Here is a 19,634-nt window from a genome sequence, read left to right on the forward strand (position 1 = left end):
TTATGGTTCTGGGACAACGTGATGGGCAACTTTCACATTTTATTCAAAATCAAACCATGTATTTATCTACCAAATTGGTCACAAAAACAAAAATACCATGAGAAGCATCCGAATTTGCATTTATCTCAAGTTTTTTTTTTCCCGTTAGTTCTAAAAAAGATAAACCACAATTTTTAGCAAAGGGAAAAGCCCATACAGACCAACATGTGTGCACTAAAAACAAATTCTTAACACCACTTTCCTCTTTCCCCACCAATCACACCGCTACATCCCTTTTACTACAAATGACTCTTGGTATCATTGATAATTAAACTAATCTCTTGAGGATATTGCCCTTGTATTTTACTTGTTCTGCAAAGCATTTCACACACCTATTACTGCTGTATCAGTAATGATAAACATTTCAATTATCCATCTTGAAATCTCAGCAATCTTTGCTTCAGTTGCTTTCCCCAGTAATTTAAAGCAAAGGAAGGACTTCTGCACTTGTGATAATGCTCTTTGAAATATAGTATGGAAAGTACTGTGAAATGAGAGTATGTTGCAAGATTCAAGAATACACTTATTTTGCTATTAGCCCTTGTGATTACAGTCTTTGTACTACTACTGACCTGACCTGACTTTTATTTAAGCCAGTGGTCTCCAAAGGGGGGTGCGCAAGACGATCAATTGGGGGGTGCAGCAGGAGGCGCGCCGCCGGAGCAAAAGGGCAGGAGGAGCACCGCTGGAGGGGGGGGGGGAAGGGGGGGGCAGCCCTGAGTCCTCTGGCCCCTGGAAGAGCAGGGGCAGCCATGCAGCCAGCTGCCGGAAAGAAGCGGCACTTTCCCCTTCAAAGCCTGCCAGAGAGAAGCGGCGCTTTGAAGCGCCGCTTCTCTCCAGCCGCTGGATGCGCCGCTGCCCGCACCGCGGCCCGTGCTCTCAGGGCCGCATTACAAAAGGGGCTTTAGAGCTGCAGCCCAGGGACCTGAAGCCCCTAAAGCCCCTGCGTTCTGGGTGGCCCTGCCTGGCCGGGGGCAGCTCCCAGAATCGCGGCTTCCAGAATCGTGGCCATGGGGGTGGTGCTGCGCAGAGCCCCCTGCACCAAACAGGAGCTGCCCCAGGTAAGTGCTCTGCACCTCCTGCCTGCCCCAGCCCTGAGCGCCCTCCCGCACCCTAACTCCCTCCCACACCCCGCCATTAGCGCCCTCCCGCACCCTAACTCCCTCCCAGAACCCACACCCCACCATTAGCGCCCTCCCGCACCCTAACTCCCTCCCAGACCCCACACCCCACCCTGAGCGCCCGCTGTATCACAAAGTGTTAAACCAAGATTTTCAAAAATAATAAAGCATATTCAATTACATTGCTCTCACTAAAATATTATTAATAATAAATTTTGTTAGTGAGAGCAAAAAGGTTTTTTGTACCGTTAATAAAATAAATTTTTTAAAAAATATTGTTTATCTCATCGTTTTTTAATTTCTATTTTTTGTGTATGTTTTATAATTTACACAATATATTAGTACAGTAGTATATGTATATAATTTATACATAAATATACATATATTGGGGGTGCGTGCTCAACATTTTTACTGATAGGGATGCGCGATCAAAAAAGTTTGGAGACCACTGATTTAAGCAACAGAAAATCCTGTAGGAGTCAACAGAAGCTGTGCTCTCTTGTACCAACGCTGAGCTTGGTCTTATGCCTCCTCACAGAATTTCCTTTTGAATGCTGGCAACAAAATCTCAGCTCTTAAAATCTAATGTAAAAGCAAGCAGTACTGGAGTCAAACCCAAATATTTTCTCAGACTACTTGGCAGTTAGATAAAATATGAGCATTACAATTTAAATGCATATTCTGGAAAATGAATCTCTCAAACAAATAAATGGAAAAGTGGTTATGGAAAATAATATAGATAAGACACTACGATGGTGCAGATAGTAAGCAATATTGTTCACTAAACAGAGAAAAAAAGCAGTGATCAAAAAAGCAAAAACACCAGCCAGAGCCTCTCAAAATCCCAAAGTCTGTGAAAATGAAGCACAAGCCACAGTCCCTCTTGAGCTTGTCACTGCTTTCTATTTAGAGAGAGGTTTCCTTCACTTCTGAAAACAGAAGGAAACAAACAAAAATTGTGACTGACCAAAAACAGAATTTTACATAAAAAACAGAACTACCATTTTATTTAAAAAAAAAAGGGGGAACAATCATGCCTTTCACAGAAGACGACCAATGGCTATGTATACTGGACTTTGCAGATGTTTATATACATTTTAGTGCCATTTTTTCTATTAAAAAACTGAAAAGCATTCTGTAACTAATTCCACTTATTGCTTCTAGGGTTGTCATTGGCACATTTAGATATGGTAACTTCAGATCAAAGACTCATCAATATTTTGGAAGGGATCCAAAGAAAAGTTTAATAGGTCAGTGGGATGCTGGCATCTTTAGGATTCCAACTATCCATAGCAAGGCTTAGAAACAGCCAATTTGTGCCAATATGCTGTACCTACATCTCTCTAAAGCTACTACATTGTTCTTCAGAATCATAGCATTCATTAAAAAAATAAAAGCAAGTAATCAAGCACAGAGATGTCTACCTGAGTCTGAAGTGAGCCTGGAACTATAGCTCTTAGACCTGTGAACTCATTTTATTAAGATATTAACTAAGCTGAACAACGATAGCTAATTGTGACATTTAAGTTACTTGATTCTTCATGTAAGAAGGGGGGGGGGAGGACATCACAGATCTACACAATTTATTGTGAGCCATTTATGTTGCAACACAAGTTGGTGGCATTTGGGAGAGTCCAACATTTCATCCCACCCCTGACCAAGTCAAGAAGAAACCAAGCCCAAAGAGCCTAGTAGAGCCAATGGGGAACGCCCCTACCCTGACGTTCTTACCAGTTGAAATGTCTTTCATCATCTTGATCGATCGGTTCTTCAGCCCTCATATAGATTACGCCGATCACAACACAACACGTCTTCCATTCTTCTCTTATCCTGGCCTTCCTTCTCCATGTGCTGCCATGTCTTTTCATGAATAAATTTTCCCATCTCTTTGGAGATCAACCAAGTGGTTGTTTCAGTTCCCATGGGTACCACGCAGCGACAGCTGCAATCCATTGATTGTCAGTGAGCCTCGCTATACGCCCAGCCCATCGCATTTTACTGTACCTGCTTCCAGCAATGACGTCCTGCACTCCACTCTGCTGTCTGATCACTTCATTTGGGACTCTGTCACGAACCGAAATCCTCAGAATTCTTCTTTCCATCTCCCTCTCCATGACAGACGGTTGTTGGCCCCTCTATCTTCATCAGCGCCCATGTTTTGCTGCTGTACAACGTTGCTGGCAGTGCTGTTGAGTTGAAGAGGTTGGCGCATGTTGCCTTGTTGATTTTTCTTTGGGGGACATCCTTGATAGAACTGAATGCGCGCCAACCTCTTTCTTTAGGAAAGTTCACCTTCCTGATCGTAGCGCATGTTAATTTCTTGGCCCAAATAGACGTATTGCTCGAATTCTTCTATTTGTTCTCCAGTGGCATGTTCTCAGAAACTTGTGTCTCTTTCTGGGGGGTTCAGCAGTTCTTTGGTACCCCAAGAACTGAGCACGGCATGATCTCTGGGCATTCTCTGAGCTACTAAAACACTTCTTGCTCATATGTATAAATTCCAAAGGACCGTAGGGTAGCCCTGGTGTCCTTAAGCATGTGCACAGAGTCATCCATGGTCTCGGAGAAGAGTTTTGTAACCATCAAAGGATAAGTCCTTTACCATGTTTTGGACCTCTCTTGGAAACCCCTAAAGCTGGAGCCAGGACACCCTGTGCATAACCACCGCCATAGAGATGGACCTGGCAGCAGTGGCCATAGCATCTAAGGACACTTGGAGAGCAGTTCTGGCCAACAGCTGACCCTCTGCAACAAACAGACAGGAATTGTTCCTTGCAGTCATGTGGCACATGTTCAATAAAGGCTGTGAGCATGTTGACAGGTTTCAGAGTGGTAGCCGTGTTAGTCTGTATCAGCAAAAAGAATGAGAAGTACTTGTGGCACCTTAGAGACTAACAGATTTATTTGAGCACAAGCTTTTGTGGGCTAAAGCCCACTTCATCAGATGCATGCAGGGGAAAATACGATAAGAAGATTATATATATACATACACACACATATATACACACACACACATAATGAAAAAATGGGTGTTGCCCTACCACTTTAACAAGACCAATCAATTAAGGTGGGCTATTATTAGCAGGAGGAAAAAAAACTTTTGTAGTGATAATCAGGATGGCCCATTTCAAACAGTTGACAAGAGGGTGTGAGTAACAGTAGGGGAAAAATTAGCAAGGGGAAATAGTTTACACTTTGTGTAATGACCCATCCACTCCCAGTCTTTATTCAAGCCTAATTTAATGGTGTCCAGTTTGCAAATTAATTCCAGTTCTGCAGTTTCTTGTTGGAGTCAGGTTTTTGAAGGTTTTTTGTTGAATTGCCACTTTTAAGTCTATTATTGAGTGTCCAGGGAGATTGAAGTGTTCTCCAACTGGTTTTTGAATGTTATAATTCTTGACATCTGATTTGTGTCCATATATTCTTTTGTGCAGAGACTGTCCGGTTTGGCCAATGTACATGGCAGAGGGGCATTGCTGGCACATGATGGCATATTAGATTGGTAGATGTGCAGGTGAACGAGTCTTTGATGGTGTGGCTGCTGTGATTCAGTCCTATGATGGTGTCCCTTGAATAGATATGTGGACACAGTTGGCAACTGGCTTTGCTGCAAGGATAGGTTCCTGGGTTACTGGTTATGTTGTGTGGTGTGTGGTTGCTGGTGAGTATTTGCTTCAGGTTGGGAGGCTGTCTGTAAGCGAATACTGGTCTGTCTCCCAAGATTTGTGATAGTGAGGGATTGTCCTTCAGGATAGGTTGTAGATCCTTAATGATGCGCTGGAGAGGTTTTAGTTGGGGGGCTGAAGGTGACAGCTAGTGGCGTTCTGTTACTTTCTTTGTTGGGCCTGTCCTGTAGTAGGTGTCTTCTGGGTATTCTTCTGGCTCCGTCAATCTATTTTTTCACTTCAGCAGGTGGGCATTGTAGTTTTAAGAACGCTTGATAGAGCTCTTGTAGGTGTTTGTCTCTGTCTGAAGGATTGGAGCAAATGCAGTTGCATCTTAAAGCTTGGCTGTAGACAATGGATCATGTCATGTGGTCTGGATGAAAGCTGGAGGCATGTAGGTAAGTACAGCGGTCAGTAGGTTTCCGGTATAGGGTGGTGTTTATATGACCATTGCTTATTAGCACTGTAGTGTCCAGGAAGTAGATTTCTTGTGTGGACTGGTCCAGGCTGAGGTTGATGGTGGGATGGAAATTGTTGAAATCATGGTGGAATTCCTCAAGGGCTTCTTTTCCATGGGTCCAGATGATGAAGATGTCATCAATGTAGCGCAAATAGCGTAGGGGCCTTGGGGGACGAGAGCTGAGGAAGCGTTGTTTTCAGTCAGCCATAAAAATGTTGGCATGTTGTAATTAGTAAAGTTACATTTGGCGATGATCACTTGATAGTTCAAGAGCTTGAAATGCAAGGTTGCAGAGGACTAAGACTTTTGCTCAAAGAGGTTCCATCGCTTCTGATCCTTATGATAGAGGGTAGCCCTCCAAAAATGCTGACTACTCCGTTCATTCACAGCATCCATCCTGAGGGAGTTAGGTGGGGAATGGGAAAACAAAAGTCAAAGTCCTCAAGGCGGCACGTTGTCCATCCTTTTGCACACTGGTGGAACAGTGGCGGACATCTGCCATACAGTCTTAGCCAGATCCAAGAGAGCCTCATTAATACGTAGTGCCACTCTGCAAGTGGTTGCCAACTGCAAAATATCAAGCAGTCTGTGCTGCTGGTCTTTGACCTCCTCCAGAGGGATGTACAGAATGTCCACTACCATTCTAATGAGCTCCTGGAATTGTCTGAAGTCGCTGGCAATGGAAGGAGAGAGAGGCATGAGCACCTCATCCAGCAATGACAATGGCACTTTGAGGAGCTGGAGGCTAGGGCAGATGAGGAATTCACCCCTGAAAGGTCTCCTCCTGCTTTGTAAGGATACAGAAAGGATTTGGATCCCCAATTTCCCTAAGAGATGGTACTGGTGGTTTACTGAATGGTTGCTGATAAACAGCCCATAGGGCCCAATACGGCCATTATGAGAGTGGCAGATAGGGTTGGTTCCACCGTGATTGATGTGCGGCAAAGTCCTCCCTGCATGAGAGCAGATTCTCAAAAGGGGTATGTAGGAGAACCTCTAACAGAAATCAAAGAGACCAACTTCCTGTCCTCCAATGGGGGTGGGGGGTAGCCAATGAGAATGGAGGAGAGTCCTGCGCCACAGAGTGGCCTGAGATGCTTGGTACCTGACAGCAACAGGACGCCGGCTCATTCAGCACAGATAGATCACTCGAGTATTGTAACTCTTGTGGTACCAGAAAGGACACCAGTACTGACATTGTAGCCAAGGTCACCATGGTTGGAGCCAACGGTACCAGCAACAATGAGCATACCACAGGCTCTGTCAGATGTAGATACTTGCTTGATATCAAGGGTATTGCTTGTACAGTCACCCCCCACTGAGCTCCTTGCAACAGTACCAATGACTGGGTTAAGGCCCACAACAGCACCAATGTCTGAGCTGAGTGCTTCAGTGTCAATGGCAGAGCTGAGATAGTACCGTGTGTTTCTTCTTACTAATGGAGGGTTCAGGCACCCTCTCCGAGCAGTGTTTCCTCTTCTTGAAGCTTCGGAGCCCCACAGGCCTGCCGGTACTGGAGAAAGAGTCCTTGGCCTCCACAGTACCCTCTGAGAACTTCAGTGGGGACCTGGTCTTTTTTGGAGCCGGCTCCTTAGATATGGAGTCCATGCTCCTCTTTTTGGGATTCTTCCCAGAGTGTTCTAAAATCTTCCCTTTCTTAGGAGAAGCATGCCCCAAGGTTGACATGACACTGTATCTGTCTGGGGACAAATGTACAAAGGAGGGGGCTGGGGGTCTCTTGACCTGGCTGAGAGGTTGCAGGGAATGTTCCATCGCCAACAATCTGAGCTTTATGTCCCTGTTCTTCCTAGCCCTGGACTTAAGGGCTAAACAAAAGGAGCACTTCTGGGAGATATGGGACTCCCCAGGCAACAGACACACTTCAGGTATCTGTCACTCACCAGTGTAGCCTCCCAGCAGGAGAGGGAATATTTGAAGTCTGGCAAATCAGGTATCCCACCAAGAGAAGACAGTCTCCCAGGGGGGGAAAAAAGAGTAAAAAAAAACAAAACAAAACAAAACAAAACAAAAAACAGTCCTCTCACCTAAAACTAATTAACTGTACAAACACTAACAACTCCTCTAAACTAACTAACTTTAATAGAAAAAAAGTGAATAGGAAGGCAGAGTACGCTCTAGGTTGGATCATGCCAGTTTTCCCGGGCCAAGGCAGTAGAGAAGGCACTGAGGGTGGTTTGCCCACGCATCCTATATAGCCTTGGTGTCTGCCACAAGAAGGCATAGGGCGCATTCGTGGGCCTAATGAGCACTCCTAGCTAGAAATCTCCTATGAAGCATTTCAGAGGTACATGCGCACCTGAAGTGAAACGCCCATAGGGACACTACTTGAAAAAGAAAATTGGATATTTGGGGTAAAAAATGGTTACATCAATCAATTTAATCTTTCTGTAAAGTTAATTTACTTAAAGGAGGCAGAAATAAGTTACCTCAGTTGAAATTTTGTCACAGTACCAGTCTAATACAATTATTTTTTAAAAATGTAATTGGATCTTCCATGACTACACCTGGTCAGGGAGTTAGTTCTGAGATGCACCCAAAAGAAGATTATAGACGTCTCTAAGCACCATTCAGGGTAACATAGTTTGTTACTGACTCAAAGTAGAGTTTCTTTACTGAGTTACCTAAACGCCAGCAACCATAAAGAGGGTTTAATCTAAGGAAAAAGTGTCAGGGTAGGAGTGAGACCAGACCTGAAATAGAAAGGACAGTTAATCAGGAGCATTGGACCACCTATATTCATTGACTGCCCTCTCTATAGGACAATGGACCTCAAAAGATCATTTATCCTAAAGCCCAAATCTGTGCTTGCTTTAACTACATCTGAACAAGAGTTATGTAGTCCCTGGTTTTATATTCCTTAATATGTTAATGAGTTCTTACAATGCATTCTTACTCTTTTCAATCCCTAGAGTAGACACATACCATATTTAATGCTTTGAAGCATTATATAAGCTGGTTTTGTTCTCTAACTGTAAAAGTATTTGACATATTGTAGTCTTGCCCAAAGTTCACAAGATGAAAGAATTGTCTCAAACTGACTGCACAGCTGACTTTTGACCATCCAAGGCTATTGTGGATAAACTTGAGCAGAAGCACGAAGATCTGGGAGGCTTGGTGACCTCAAGTAAAATGCTGCATTCCTTTGTCATACAGAGTTTCCAGCAGTCACACAGACTTTTGCTGTTTAAGCTGGTTTCAGCTCCCCATAGAGATAGCACATTATTTAGGGAGGATGTGGGGAAAGTGACCACGGAGCTTCCAGAATCATGTAATATAAACATCATATTAATTAAGCACCATAAGCTAAGAAGGCTCTTTCAGTATCATGAAGAACTTGTTTACACTATAATGATCTGTGCTTCAGTCAGTTATGCTGAATCGCTTTAAGAACAAATGATACCATGCATCCACACTACATATGGCTTTACCCATCTAAGTTTTGCTCTGCAACCACATTTGCACCATCTTAAGCCAATTTAGCTCCAGTGGCTTGAGGATTTCTGAAGGGCATCAGAACAAAAGATACAAGCTACACTTTACCATTGCCTTAGCTAGTAAACCTCCTACGTGTTCCCTACCAGACTCCATTCTCTGCCCCCACAACCATGACCCCTCGTCATGCCTCACTACCCATACTCCTGCAAGGTAACTACTTCTCTGGAAATGCTCTCCCCGGGGTCTGCTAATAGTCCCTATTCCAGCTCTGGAAGTCCTCAGCCACAGATCCAGTATAACTCTTCCAACATAATTAAAAGGAAAAGATACTTAGAAAGATTCAAGATCATATAAATGTTTTCTTTCCTAATTTATTTTACTTGTTTTACTAATATTTAGGTTTTCTTCTTCCTGCATTCCCTTTCTCCTCCAAAGGTCACCCTATTGTTATCCTGAACACTTTTAGACTGAAGAGCTATAAGTCTAAATTTTGGCCTGTTAATTTCCAAGAAGAGAACTAAAACTGGTTTAGGTCCCCCTCAGCACTTCCTCCTCCCTCCCCCTCCCCAAAAAATACCTCAAAAGATTTGTTGCAGTTCAATTTAGGCTTAAAAAAAAAAGGCAGAGCTTCAGTTAACCAAGAACACGATGGTATACATCATAGGTGTACACAGAAAATGATTTCTTGACCTATTTCATAGTTCTAAAAGTAATTGCAGAATATTGTCCCCAAAATTAAATGAAGTGTAAAGGTGTAGATGTAATAAATGAATTTAACTTGCCATATTACTGTTCACAAACTGTAGTGTTCTATTATGTTTAATACTGATCACGGAAGAAAATTAGAAAACCTCACCTGTTTACATGCTTGTCGACATTCCACAACAATAGCTAGTTCACAGCAACCTAAGCCAACCCAACCATCAGACTTTTTCAAAACACCTTCAAAATAAAATGACAGCAAATATTATAGTAATACAGGCGGCTATGACAAAAATACCCAACTATAGGACTAAGCCAAAGGAGCTAAGAGGGAAAATAACTAAAAAATAAACATTCCTCTTTTCTTTTAAGGCCATGTCTCCTATATGTTATCGAAATCAGATGTGTGCAGTTTACTGTAGGCTTTATTTAATAGTATATTTTCAATCAATTATTTAAATTAAAAAGGAATGTAACCTATTACATTTCTCTTGCCTTTGTTAAACCGTCAGTCCCTTCCTGGCTTCACTCCTCTCTCTCTCTCTCTCGCTCCTTTTCCACAATAGATTTTGATGCATCTCTTCCTGAATTATGTCAGTAACAGTCTCATATTTTCTTTTTGCCCCACCACATACCCCTTATATAACTGCTCTTCCCACACCATATTCTGTATATTTCTCCCCAACCCCATTTTTTTCTGTTTCTTTCTTCTCTCACTGTTCCCCACAAAATATCTTAATACAACAATTCTCTTTTCTAATTTACACAATTTATCTCTTCCCCTCTCTCCCCATGCAGTTTATCATTCATGGTTTTGTCCAACAAAGCCAAACACTATAGCAAAGGACTGCCTCGGCTGCAGCTACTTTTTGGGTGGAGGGGAGATGGTGGAGCTGTAGCGGTACAGATCATATGAGCCCCGGATCCTGATACAGAGTCCTAAAATCTGCTATCATGAATTTCTTAGAAAAAAATTAAAACAAGTTTCAGGATATTCATGCATTATAGCCTTCCTCTAGGAAACAAGTTGCTAGTAGAAGTAGAAGAGAAAACAATAGACTAATAAAAAGCCCTAATATGCACATATATCTTTTAAAAGATTCCTTGGTAATCTTCTTCCATTCCTATAGTCTTGACTGCCATTTCAATTTACAACAGATTTTAAAATGGCTGGAGGTCCACAAACTATGACAGATAAGGCAGTTTGGCATTCTGGGGAGAGATTAACAGTTTTTAAAGTGTTGCTTTTTCTCTCCATTCCCTCAGCTGCCTTTTCATTTTCTCCCTCTCTTAGTTCCCTCACTCGCCATTTCACACAACATGTGTAGGGATGTTGATTGCTTTAAGATCCATCTGCATGGAAGCCCCCGCCACACTCTAATAGTCTGTACTGAATATCTAGAGCTATTAAAGAGACACATTTCACCAATATAGACCAATTATTTTATTAAGGAAGTATGACATTGTGTGCCATAATTCAAAACTGTAAGAACAAATAAAATGGATTCTCATTTAGACAGACAACCAGTTCATGGGAAAGTCACACGGGGAAAACACCCATCCACAGTTAATCACAGGGTTAGCTGCCTGCTACATGCTATTTTAGTATTTAATATTATATAGCAGTTGTTTCTGCGGAACTTTTGCATGAACAATCTTCAGGAATGTGGAGCTATGGAAACAGTCATCTTAAGAATAAATCCATGATACTGACAGTTTCACTGAAAACTTCATTAAAAAATATCAATTGAAAAAAGTGAGATAAAGAAAAGAAATCTGTAAGATTTAAACAGTGAGACAAAATGAATGGCTACTGATTAAAGCTCCGTGTTTGTCACAGAGGTCATGGATTCTGTGACTTTCTGTGACCTTCGTGACTTCTGTAGCAACTAGTGTGCCTGGCACGGGGGCTGTCTGAGCAGCTCAGGTAGCCCCCAAGCCAGGCGCACTGGCCACTGCTGGGGCAATCTCAGCCCCTGCACCCTCAGCAGTAGGAGTTGGGGGGGGGCACTCGGGGCTGGGGCACAGAGGTTCCCAGCCAATGGGAGCTACAGAACTGGGGCTTGGGGTGGAGCGGAGGCAGCACGTAGAGCTAGGAGCTGGAGGTCGCTGTTTCCCAGGAGCCAGGTAGGGTGCCTACCCCATCCCCGTCAACCCCCCCTCCTCCCCCGGAGCACCTGTGGCGCCCCCTCAGGCCGCCCCCCCCCTTCCGAGCATCCGCAGCACCTCCTGGGCCACCTCTCCAGCACCCATGGTGTCCCCCAGGTCGCCCCCCGATTCCCCCCCAAGTTTTAGTCAGGAGTATATAGTAAAAGTCATGGACAGGTCATGGGCCGTGAATTTTTGTTTACTGCCAGTGACCTGTCCATGAGTTTTACTAAAAGCACCCATGACTAAAACATAGCCTTACTACTGATCAATCAGAACAAAACTTCCAGGGGGCTGAAATCTCTGTTGCAATGAACTGGCTATGCCACACAGACCACACTAAGACCAATCCACTTTTACAACAGCAGGGGTATACTACACTGGCATGAAAAACTGAGTAATTAGGCAACTAAATTTTGCAGTAGAAGGAGTTTGAGTGTTTCAGGTGTAGAGCCACTTAGATCACATTATGGTAAAACAATGAAGTAATCCTATATTAAAGTTCAAGGTAGAACACACAAAGCAGCTACGGATACATGCCAAGTTAAAGATGCCACAAGAGCCTTGCTATGGTGTAAGTTTTATTGCATGTGGTCCTCTCTCAGGGGTATCTCAAAACAATCAGGTGATCGTGTGCTACATCTGCTGCCACATCTAAATAAAATTGTATTGAGTTATGCTTACAACGGCACACAAACTGATTTTGTGACTAAGGCAATCTGAACACACATTAATGGAGTTGTAACTTCTGTTCACAGCAGTTTGGAGCATGTACTTCTAATATTTTTTGTGAGGTGCTCAAATAGTAGAGATTAGGGTAGTATAAAAGAACACACATTACATAAATGGTTCCTAAACTATGGTCTCTGGACCAGTGGTCCACGGACAGCTGACTAGTTACATGGTGCTGGTTCTCTTTCTTGTTTCTAGCTGTTATATCACATTAAAAGGCAGTTAAGAAGCAGAGTGGATTGATTTAAGTCAAAGCAATTTAAATAACTGATTTTAATCATGATTTAAATGTGCCAATAGAAAACCTTCATTTAAATACCTGCTTTTATCTTGGTTTGCATGTGTACTTTTTAGTTACCTTCCTAAAGGCCAAAGGACCATTTTTATCAAGGGGGGGAATTATTGTATTATGATTACACATACAATGAAACTAGTTCAGACAATCCATCTGGACAAGTGATGGCGATTAAAAAGGCTACTCTGATAGATAAAACATTGATAATGAAGATAGTGATTCAAGTGGCAGTGAAGTAACTGTTACCTGAAGTAACAGATCCAGGTTTTTAATCTCAAGGGGCTTCCCTAGGGATTTCATGAAAATTGGTCATGCAGAATGCTCCCAGAAACATTGAGCATGTAGATGAGAGTCAATGGGACTTAGGTGCTTTTGAAAATATATAAAGAGTTTGTATAGGAGCCAACTGTTAATCAGAGGAGCCAGCGAACAGGAGCAGCAAACAGAGGAGTTTAGAGAGGGTGTGAGAGAGGCAGAAACACCTAACAAACATACGCTAAAATTTTAGGCCAATCATCCCCCCCCCCCCAAAAAAAAACAAAGAAGAGTAAAAATAATGCAGCCAGCATTCCAGCAACAAACTGGGGACTATCCAGTTTAGTGTACTGAATGCAGCATGTACGATAACCTGCCTTGCAGGCAGGTGGCATGTGTGTTCATTTGGTGCAAACATCTCATGGCCCTCAGAGACTGAATACGGGCTCTTGAGACTGAACTGGAGGAGCTAAGGGAGACAGACTTCCAGGGACACAGTAGAGCAGTTCCACTCCCAGTCTGACAACCTTTGTGCTGTTGGTGAGAATGAAAGTCTCAGGGAAGGAGAACATAAAGCTGGAGCAGAGGGAAACGATCCTTCCAGATGACATCATGGTATCATCTCACACTGTCGCTACCCCTCCAGGGGAAGGGACCCCAGTTACTAGGAAGAGACAGGTAATAGTAATGGGGGATTTGATTAGAAATATAGATAGTTGGGTTAGTGATGACTGGGAGAACCACATGGTGAATTGCTTTCTGGGTGCAAAGGTTGTGAGCCTCAAAAGACATATAGACAGCCTTTTGTACAGTGCTGGGGGGGGGGGTGGGAGGTGGTCGTGGTAGATGTAGGAACCAATTACATAGAGAAAGGTAGGAGAGAGATCGTGGAGGCCAAATTAGAGCTGATAGGTAAGAGATTAAGGTCCAGGACCTCCATCGTAGCATTCTTTGAAATGCTTCCAGTTCCATGTGTAGGGCCATTTAGACAAGCAGGGGTGCAGGGTCTTAATGAATGGATGAAACAATGGTGTTAGGAAAAGGGATTTACGTTTATTAGGAACTGAGGAACCTTTTGGTAAGATCCTGTACGCACAAGATCACCTTCTAAATTTAAGTGCAACCCAGGATCTACCCCGCCTCTTCCCCGAAGCCCCACCCCACTCACTCCATCCTCCCCTCTCTCCATCGCCTGCTCTCCCCCACCCTCACTCACTTTCACCGGGCTGGGGCAGGGAGTTGGGGTTCAGGAGGGGGTGAGGGCTCTGGGCTGGGGCTGAGGGGTTTGGAGTGTGGGAAGGGGCTCTAGGCTGAGCCTGGGCCAGGGGGTTGGGATGCAGGAGGGGGTGAAAGGTGTAAGCTCTAGGAGGGAGTTTGGGTGCAGGAGGGGGCTCTGGGCTGTGGCAGAGTGTTGCGGTGCAGGAGGGGGTATGGGGTACAGGAGGAGGCATGGGATGTTGACTCTGGGAGGGGGCTCAGGGCTGGGGTGAAGGCTCTCGCCGAGCGACACTTACCTCGGGCGGCTCTCAATCGGTGGCACAGTGGGGCTAAGGCAGGCGCCCTGCCTGCCCCAACCTCATGCTGCTCACCTCCTGTGGGGGTGGCACATGACTCCACGCACTGCCCCTCTCTGCATGCACCGGCCCCGCAGCTCCCATTGGGCACAGTTTCCTGTTCCTAGCCAATGGGAACTGCGGGGATGGTGCTTACAGGAAGGAGGAGCACACTGAGACCCTTGCCATCCTGCCACCAGGGCTGCGGGGGTGTGCTGGCCGCTTCCGGGAGTGGCGTAGGGCTGGGGCAGACAGGGAGTCTGCCTTAGCAGCAACCCCGCTACACCACCAGACTTTTAGCGGCGGAGATCACAATCGACTGGGAGAGTCTCCAGGATCGACCAGTCGATCGTGATTGACCCGTTGGTGACCACTGCTGTACAGGAAGAATGGGCTTCATCTAAACCAAAATGGAACCAGATTGTTGACGTGTAAAATAAAAAAGGTTGTAGAGGAGTTTTTAAAAGAAGGGCTGGGGGAAAGTTGACAGGTGCAAAGAAGTACACGGTTCAGCTAGAGACATCCCTCAGGAGACAATTTATTAAAAGAATACTCTCTACCTTAGTAAAGAGGCGAGGACAGAATTCAATCAAGTTGAGAAACAGTCAAACAAAAAAAAGTGTCCTATTCAATTACATCACATGAAGGCACACAACTCAATATTGACAAATTTTATAAGTGCTTGTATACAAATGCTATAAGTCTAAATACTAAGATGGATGAACTTGAATGCCTGGAATTAAATAATGATACTGATACAACAGGCATCACAGAAACTTGGTGAAACAATAATAATCACTGGGACATGGTAATATCAGGGTACAAAATATATAGGAATAACTCAGTGCCACCACTCCCCCACCAGCATGACCCACTATGTGAATGAAAGCACAAACTCGAATATAATAAAAATCTTAAATGAATCCAACTGTACCACAGAATCTCTATGGATAGAAATTCCATGATTTAATAGTAAGCGTTGTCCTCCTGGGGGAATTCTGTGCCACTATGCATGCGCAGACTTCATGTCCCCCCATAGGTGCTGGAACTAGGGGTGATACCACAAACCCCTGGCTTGAATTAGTAACAACAACCCAAATACACCTCTACCCTGATATAACATGGTCCTCGGGAGCCAAAAAAACTTACCGCGTTATAGGGGAAACCGCATTATATCGAACTTGCTTTGGCCCCCCTGCTCCTTGTCCCCTGACCACCCCCTCTAGAGACCCTCCCGTCCGTAATCACCCCCAGGACTCCACCCTCTACCCAATCCCCCTGCTCCCTGTCCCCTGACTGCACTCACCGGCAGCAGCGGGAAGCGGACCAATGCTTTACCACATTATATCCAAACTCATGTTATATCGGGTCACATTATATTGGGGTAGAGGTATACATGGTTTCTGCCTTTAACACCCCCACTATACAAATTGTTTCAACACCTCTGTGTCCACTGTAGATTTTTTTTTTCCTCCACAGAATGTAGATTCTATTGAGAGGTGCTGGAATTATATATACAGGGGCTGCTGTGGCACCAGAAGAGAGGGCAGCCAGCCGTCAGCGAGGAAAGGGGAGAGGCCACATTACTCACAGCGGGCCCAGCTGAAGAGGCATGGGGCACAAAGGGTTGCTGGAGGGTCACAGACTGGGGTTCAGAAGGGCTAGGGAGGACAGACTGCGGCACAGGCTCAGTTGCTAGTGAGGTGACAGCTTTGAGCCAGAGGTTGAATGGGAGGGGAGCTGCAGGGTCACACAAGGGATGGTGGGGGTGCAGGGACGAACAGAGACAGGGACATATGTGCCTGACTTAATGAGAGAGGCTAAGGGTCACAGCCAGAGTCTGCATTGAGGAGGCTCCCCAACTCCCTATCAATCAATCCCCCCCGCATACACACACACCCCAAAAAAGCCCTGTACCATACTCCTCCCACCCATACCCAACAACCCTCCAGGGTTACTCCCAGGGTCCTTCCCTCTCCCTCAGCTTCTCCATTACTCCTGCCTCCCCCAAGCCTTTGCACTGCTTCTGAGGGATGCAGGAAATAGGTTTCTGTATTGTAGTTTAAATTACTCAAAGTTCTGTATTAGTTTGCCTAGTAAAGAATCTATTTCTAAAAAAAAAAAAAAATTACTGAATCTTTTTTTTGGTCTGCATTGTTACAGACATACTTGCTGACAGGTATTTTGAACTAAATTATAAAAATAAGTGAAACTGGCATGATTATATTATGTTATTTTGACAAATAAAATATGCAGAATTTTGCAGAATTTTTAATTTTTTGGCACAGAATTCTCCCAGGAGAATAGTAATATACTACTACAGCAATACACTACTGACCACCTGACCAAGATGGTGACGGCAACTGAAATGCTCAAGGAGATCAGAGGCTACAAAAACAAACAACTATAATAATAATGGGGGATTTTAACTATTCCTGACTGGGTACACGTCACCTCAGGACAGGATGCAGAGATAAATCTTCTAGACACAATTGGCACCTTCTTGGAGCAGTTAGTCCTGGAACCCACAACGGGAGAGGCAATTCTTGATTTAGTCTTAAGTAAAACACAGAACCTGGACCAAGAGGTGAATATATCTGAGCTGATCAGTAATAGCGACCATGACCATAATGTAATTACATTTAACATCTTTGTAGGGAGGAATGGCTATTAGCCAAGATGGTCAGGGACACAACCCCATGCTCTTGGTGTTCCTAAAACTCTGACAGCCAGAAGCTGGGACTGGACGGCAGGGGATAAATCACTTGATAACTACACTGTTCTATTCATTCCCTCTAAAGCATCTGGCACTGGCCACTGTTAGAAGACAGGATACTGGGCTAGACTGACCATTGGTCTGACCCAGTGTGTCTCTTCTTATGTTCTTGGCAACAGTCCAGACTGGGAGCTAACTAAATAGTTTTCATGGTTGGTTAGATGAGAAATTCTCTCTATTATTTGGCTGTTCTGTGTTAGAATCCAGTATGTGGAAGCAGGAAAGTTGCAGGGCTATTTGATAAATTGTATGGCATAGCCCCTGCTGGCTATCTTCATCAGTCCAAAGAGGAAGTGGGTTATTGGAGCTAACAAGCAAATAACTCCCCCCACTCAAAAACAAACAAATAAATAAAACCACCAACTGTAACACAGGAGTTTTTAATCCCAGAACCTGTATCTTCTCAGGCAGATAAGCAGAGGATTCAGATGTTCTTGTTGCTAGTGGAAAGCTGTCCAGAGAAGTTGTCTGGATTTTCCTCTGCAACTCTACTTCAGCATCCCTTGAAAAATTTTGAATCACATCTGCATGATCTAGATGAAAAGAAGCCATAAAAAGACAGCCTGCTTCTGAAAGATTTCTTATATTTCTTCATCTGTTTGTAGTTGAAGGAAGCGTCTCTTTGATATTGCCTTTGGCTGCAAGGACTGCTTTTGCCCAGGCTTCTCTTAAAAGCTTATTCTGATGAAGCTATCAAATGTTCAGCTTGGATGTTTGCCTTCTACTTGAGGAAAGAATTATCTTGCTACAATACTGAAAGCCACAGCCTACCTGCAAATCTGAAGGAGACCCAGTATGCATCTGGGACAAGGTCGCTGCCAGGGAGATCTTATGAAGAGTCAATTTTATACCTTCGGCCTGATGGGTTAAGTCTTCTTAAAGGGAGACTATCCAGACTGATATCAGAGTAATAGAAGCTGCCTTTAGTTGCACCATAAAACAGACTCTATCCTGTCGTCCATGAGTTGTGATGCAGTCAGATTTTGATTTAGACATTACATAGATTTTGTTTAGCTGCCTTCAGAGTCTAATATTTGTTTGCTCTCACTGTGACTTGACAATGTTCTCCAGTCAATGGAGAGAGTTAAAAAGTTCTCTTGGAAGCAGAAAGAAAGTGGATTTTATTTGTTTTGCTTTTTCCTTCACCTTCCTCTGAGGCATCTAGAAGGTTCTTTATTAATATCTAAGGTAGTCAGCACTGATGTACTCAAACTCAAATCAGTCCCGGAGAAAGCTTTTCCTGGATCCCTTACTCTTCTTCAGAGTTGTTAACAGAGCTCACCCTTCTCTCCTCCCAATGAGGAAGTAGGAGAATTTGCCTTTACCATCTTTTTTATTCCATGTACTTTAGTTCTCCCTTGTGAAGAGAGACTGAGATCCTTTAGCAGCTTCCTCCTTACTCTTAAACTTGACTGATTTGATCTGGAATGAGGGGCCATGGAGAGCTGGAGACTCATAGCTCCTGGCTTGAATCGTCCTCCTTTTTGTCTTCCTTATGGCTTCTCACTGGAACTGATCTTTGGTGAGGGCGTATTTTGGCCTTCGGTTTAGTGGGATTCCTCTCTTCACTGAAGTTGTTTATTCATTTTAGGTGTGGTATAAAAATATGCCCTGAGTGGAAGTACTCAGAGAGATACTCCCAGAGATAGTTCAGGCACCAATCTTCTGAAGGTCAGCTGTTCAACTGGGAAAATAATGACCCAATTCCACCTCAGCAGGCCTGGCTTGAGAATATGGCCTGTTTAAGGAGAGCAGAGGTGTGGCTGGAAAAGCCAAAAGAGGAAGCTGGAAATGCAGTATTGACTAATAGGAGCCACTCCTGCAGATGAGCAGTACTACTAAAGAAAAGCACTAATCCCAAGAGGGAGGGTGGGGGGGTGAGCATTGGCAGCTAAGATAGACACCCCAGGATCAGGGCAGTGGAGTCTGAGGTAGGGGTTACAGGTGGTAGATCCCATGGAGAGGGTGGCCCTATTGTTTTTCTTGATGCAGGAGGAAGTTAGGGCCCTCACAGAGTTGGGATCCACAGAGCTGCCGGAGCCACCTGGTTAATTACACCTTCCCAAATGATCACAGCAAGCACCTTTTCTCCTTCACCATCTTGATGGGCTGATAATGATACAGGGGAAGAAGAGGCTACAGCATACTGTGGAGCAATAACAGGACTCAGAATAGGCTAAAACTTTCTGCAATATCAAAAGGAGTTAGGCCTCTCTGAAGGAGGAAGAGGCACAAAAATTCGGAGCCAAAAATATCAAATTCAGTGGGATTTTTTTCCTTATGCTCTGTATTTAGGAAAGCATGTGGTCTAGAAACCCGTTACTGCTACCAGGCAGCAAACTGAGTTGAAGCAGTTTCCTAAAGGGAAATCCTAAGCTCCATCCTGCAGCTGAGAAATCTGATTCTGACTATTCAATTGCAGAGCAGAGGAA

General features: G+C 44.1%; 1 protein-coding gene across 3 annotated transcripts in view; it reads right to left on the bottom strand.

Annotated features, from left to right (window-relative positions):
• Nucleotides 1-19,634, bottom strand: part of RECK (reversion inducing cysteine rich protein with kazal motifs) — a 143,352-nt gene that overhangs the window by 94,183 nt on the left and 29,535 nt on the right. For 2 of the 3 annotated variants that reach the window (XR_006288804.1, XM_037889848.2), the window contains exon 5: nt 9,598-9,683. The exons of the other annotated variant lie outside the window; for it this stretch is intronic. Coding sequence is in view for 1 of the 2 variants with exons in the window: in XM_037889848.2 (XP_037745776.1) it covers nt 9,598-9,683 (86 nt within the window). In the remaining variant the exon portion in view is untranslated. The remainder of the gene's footprint in view (nt 1-9,597; nt 9,684-19,634) is intronic. 3 annotated transcript variants of the gene reach the window in all.

The sequence above is a fragment of the Chelonia mydas genome, chromosome 2, assembly GCF_015237465.2.
Source record: "Chelonia mydas isolate rCheMyd1 chromosome 2, rCheMyd1.pri.v2, whole genome shotgun sequence".
Taxonomy (NCBI): domain Eukaryota; kingdom Metazoa; phylum Chordata; order Testudines; family Cheloniidae; genus Chelonia; species Chelonia mydas.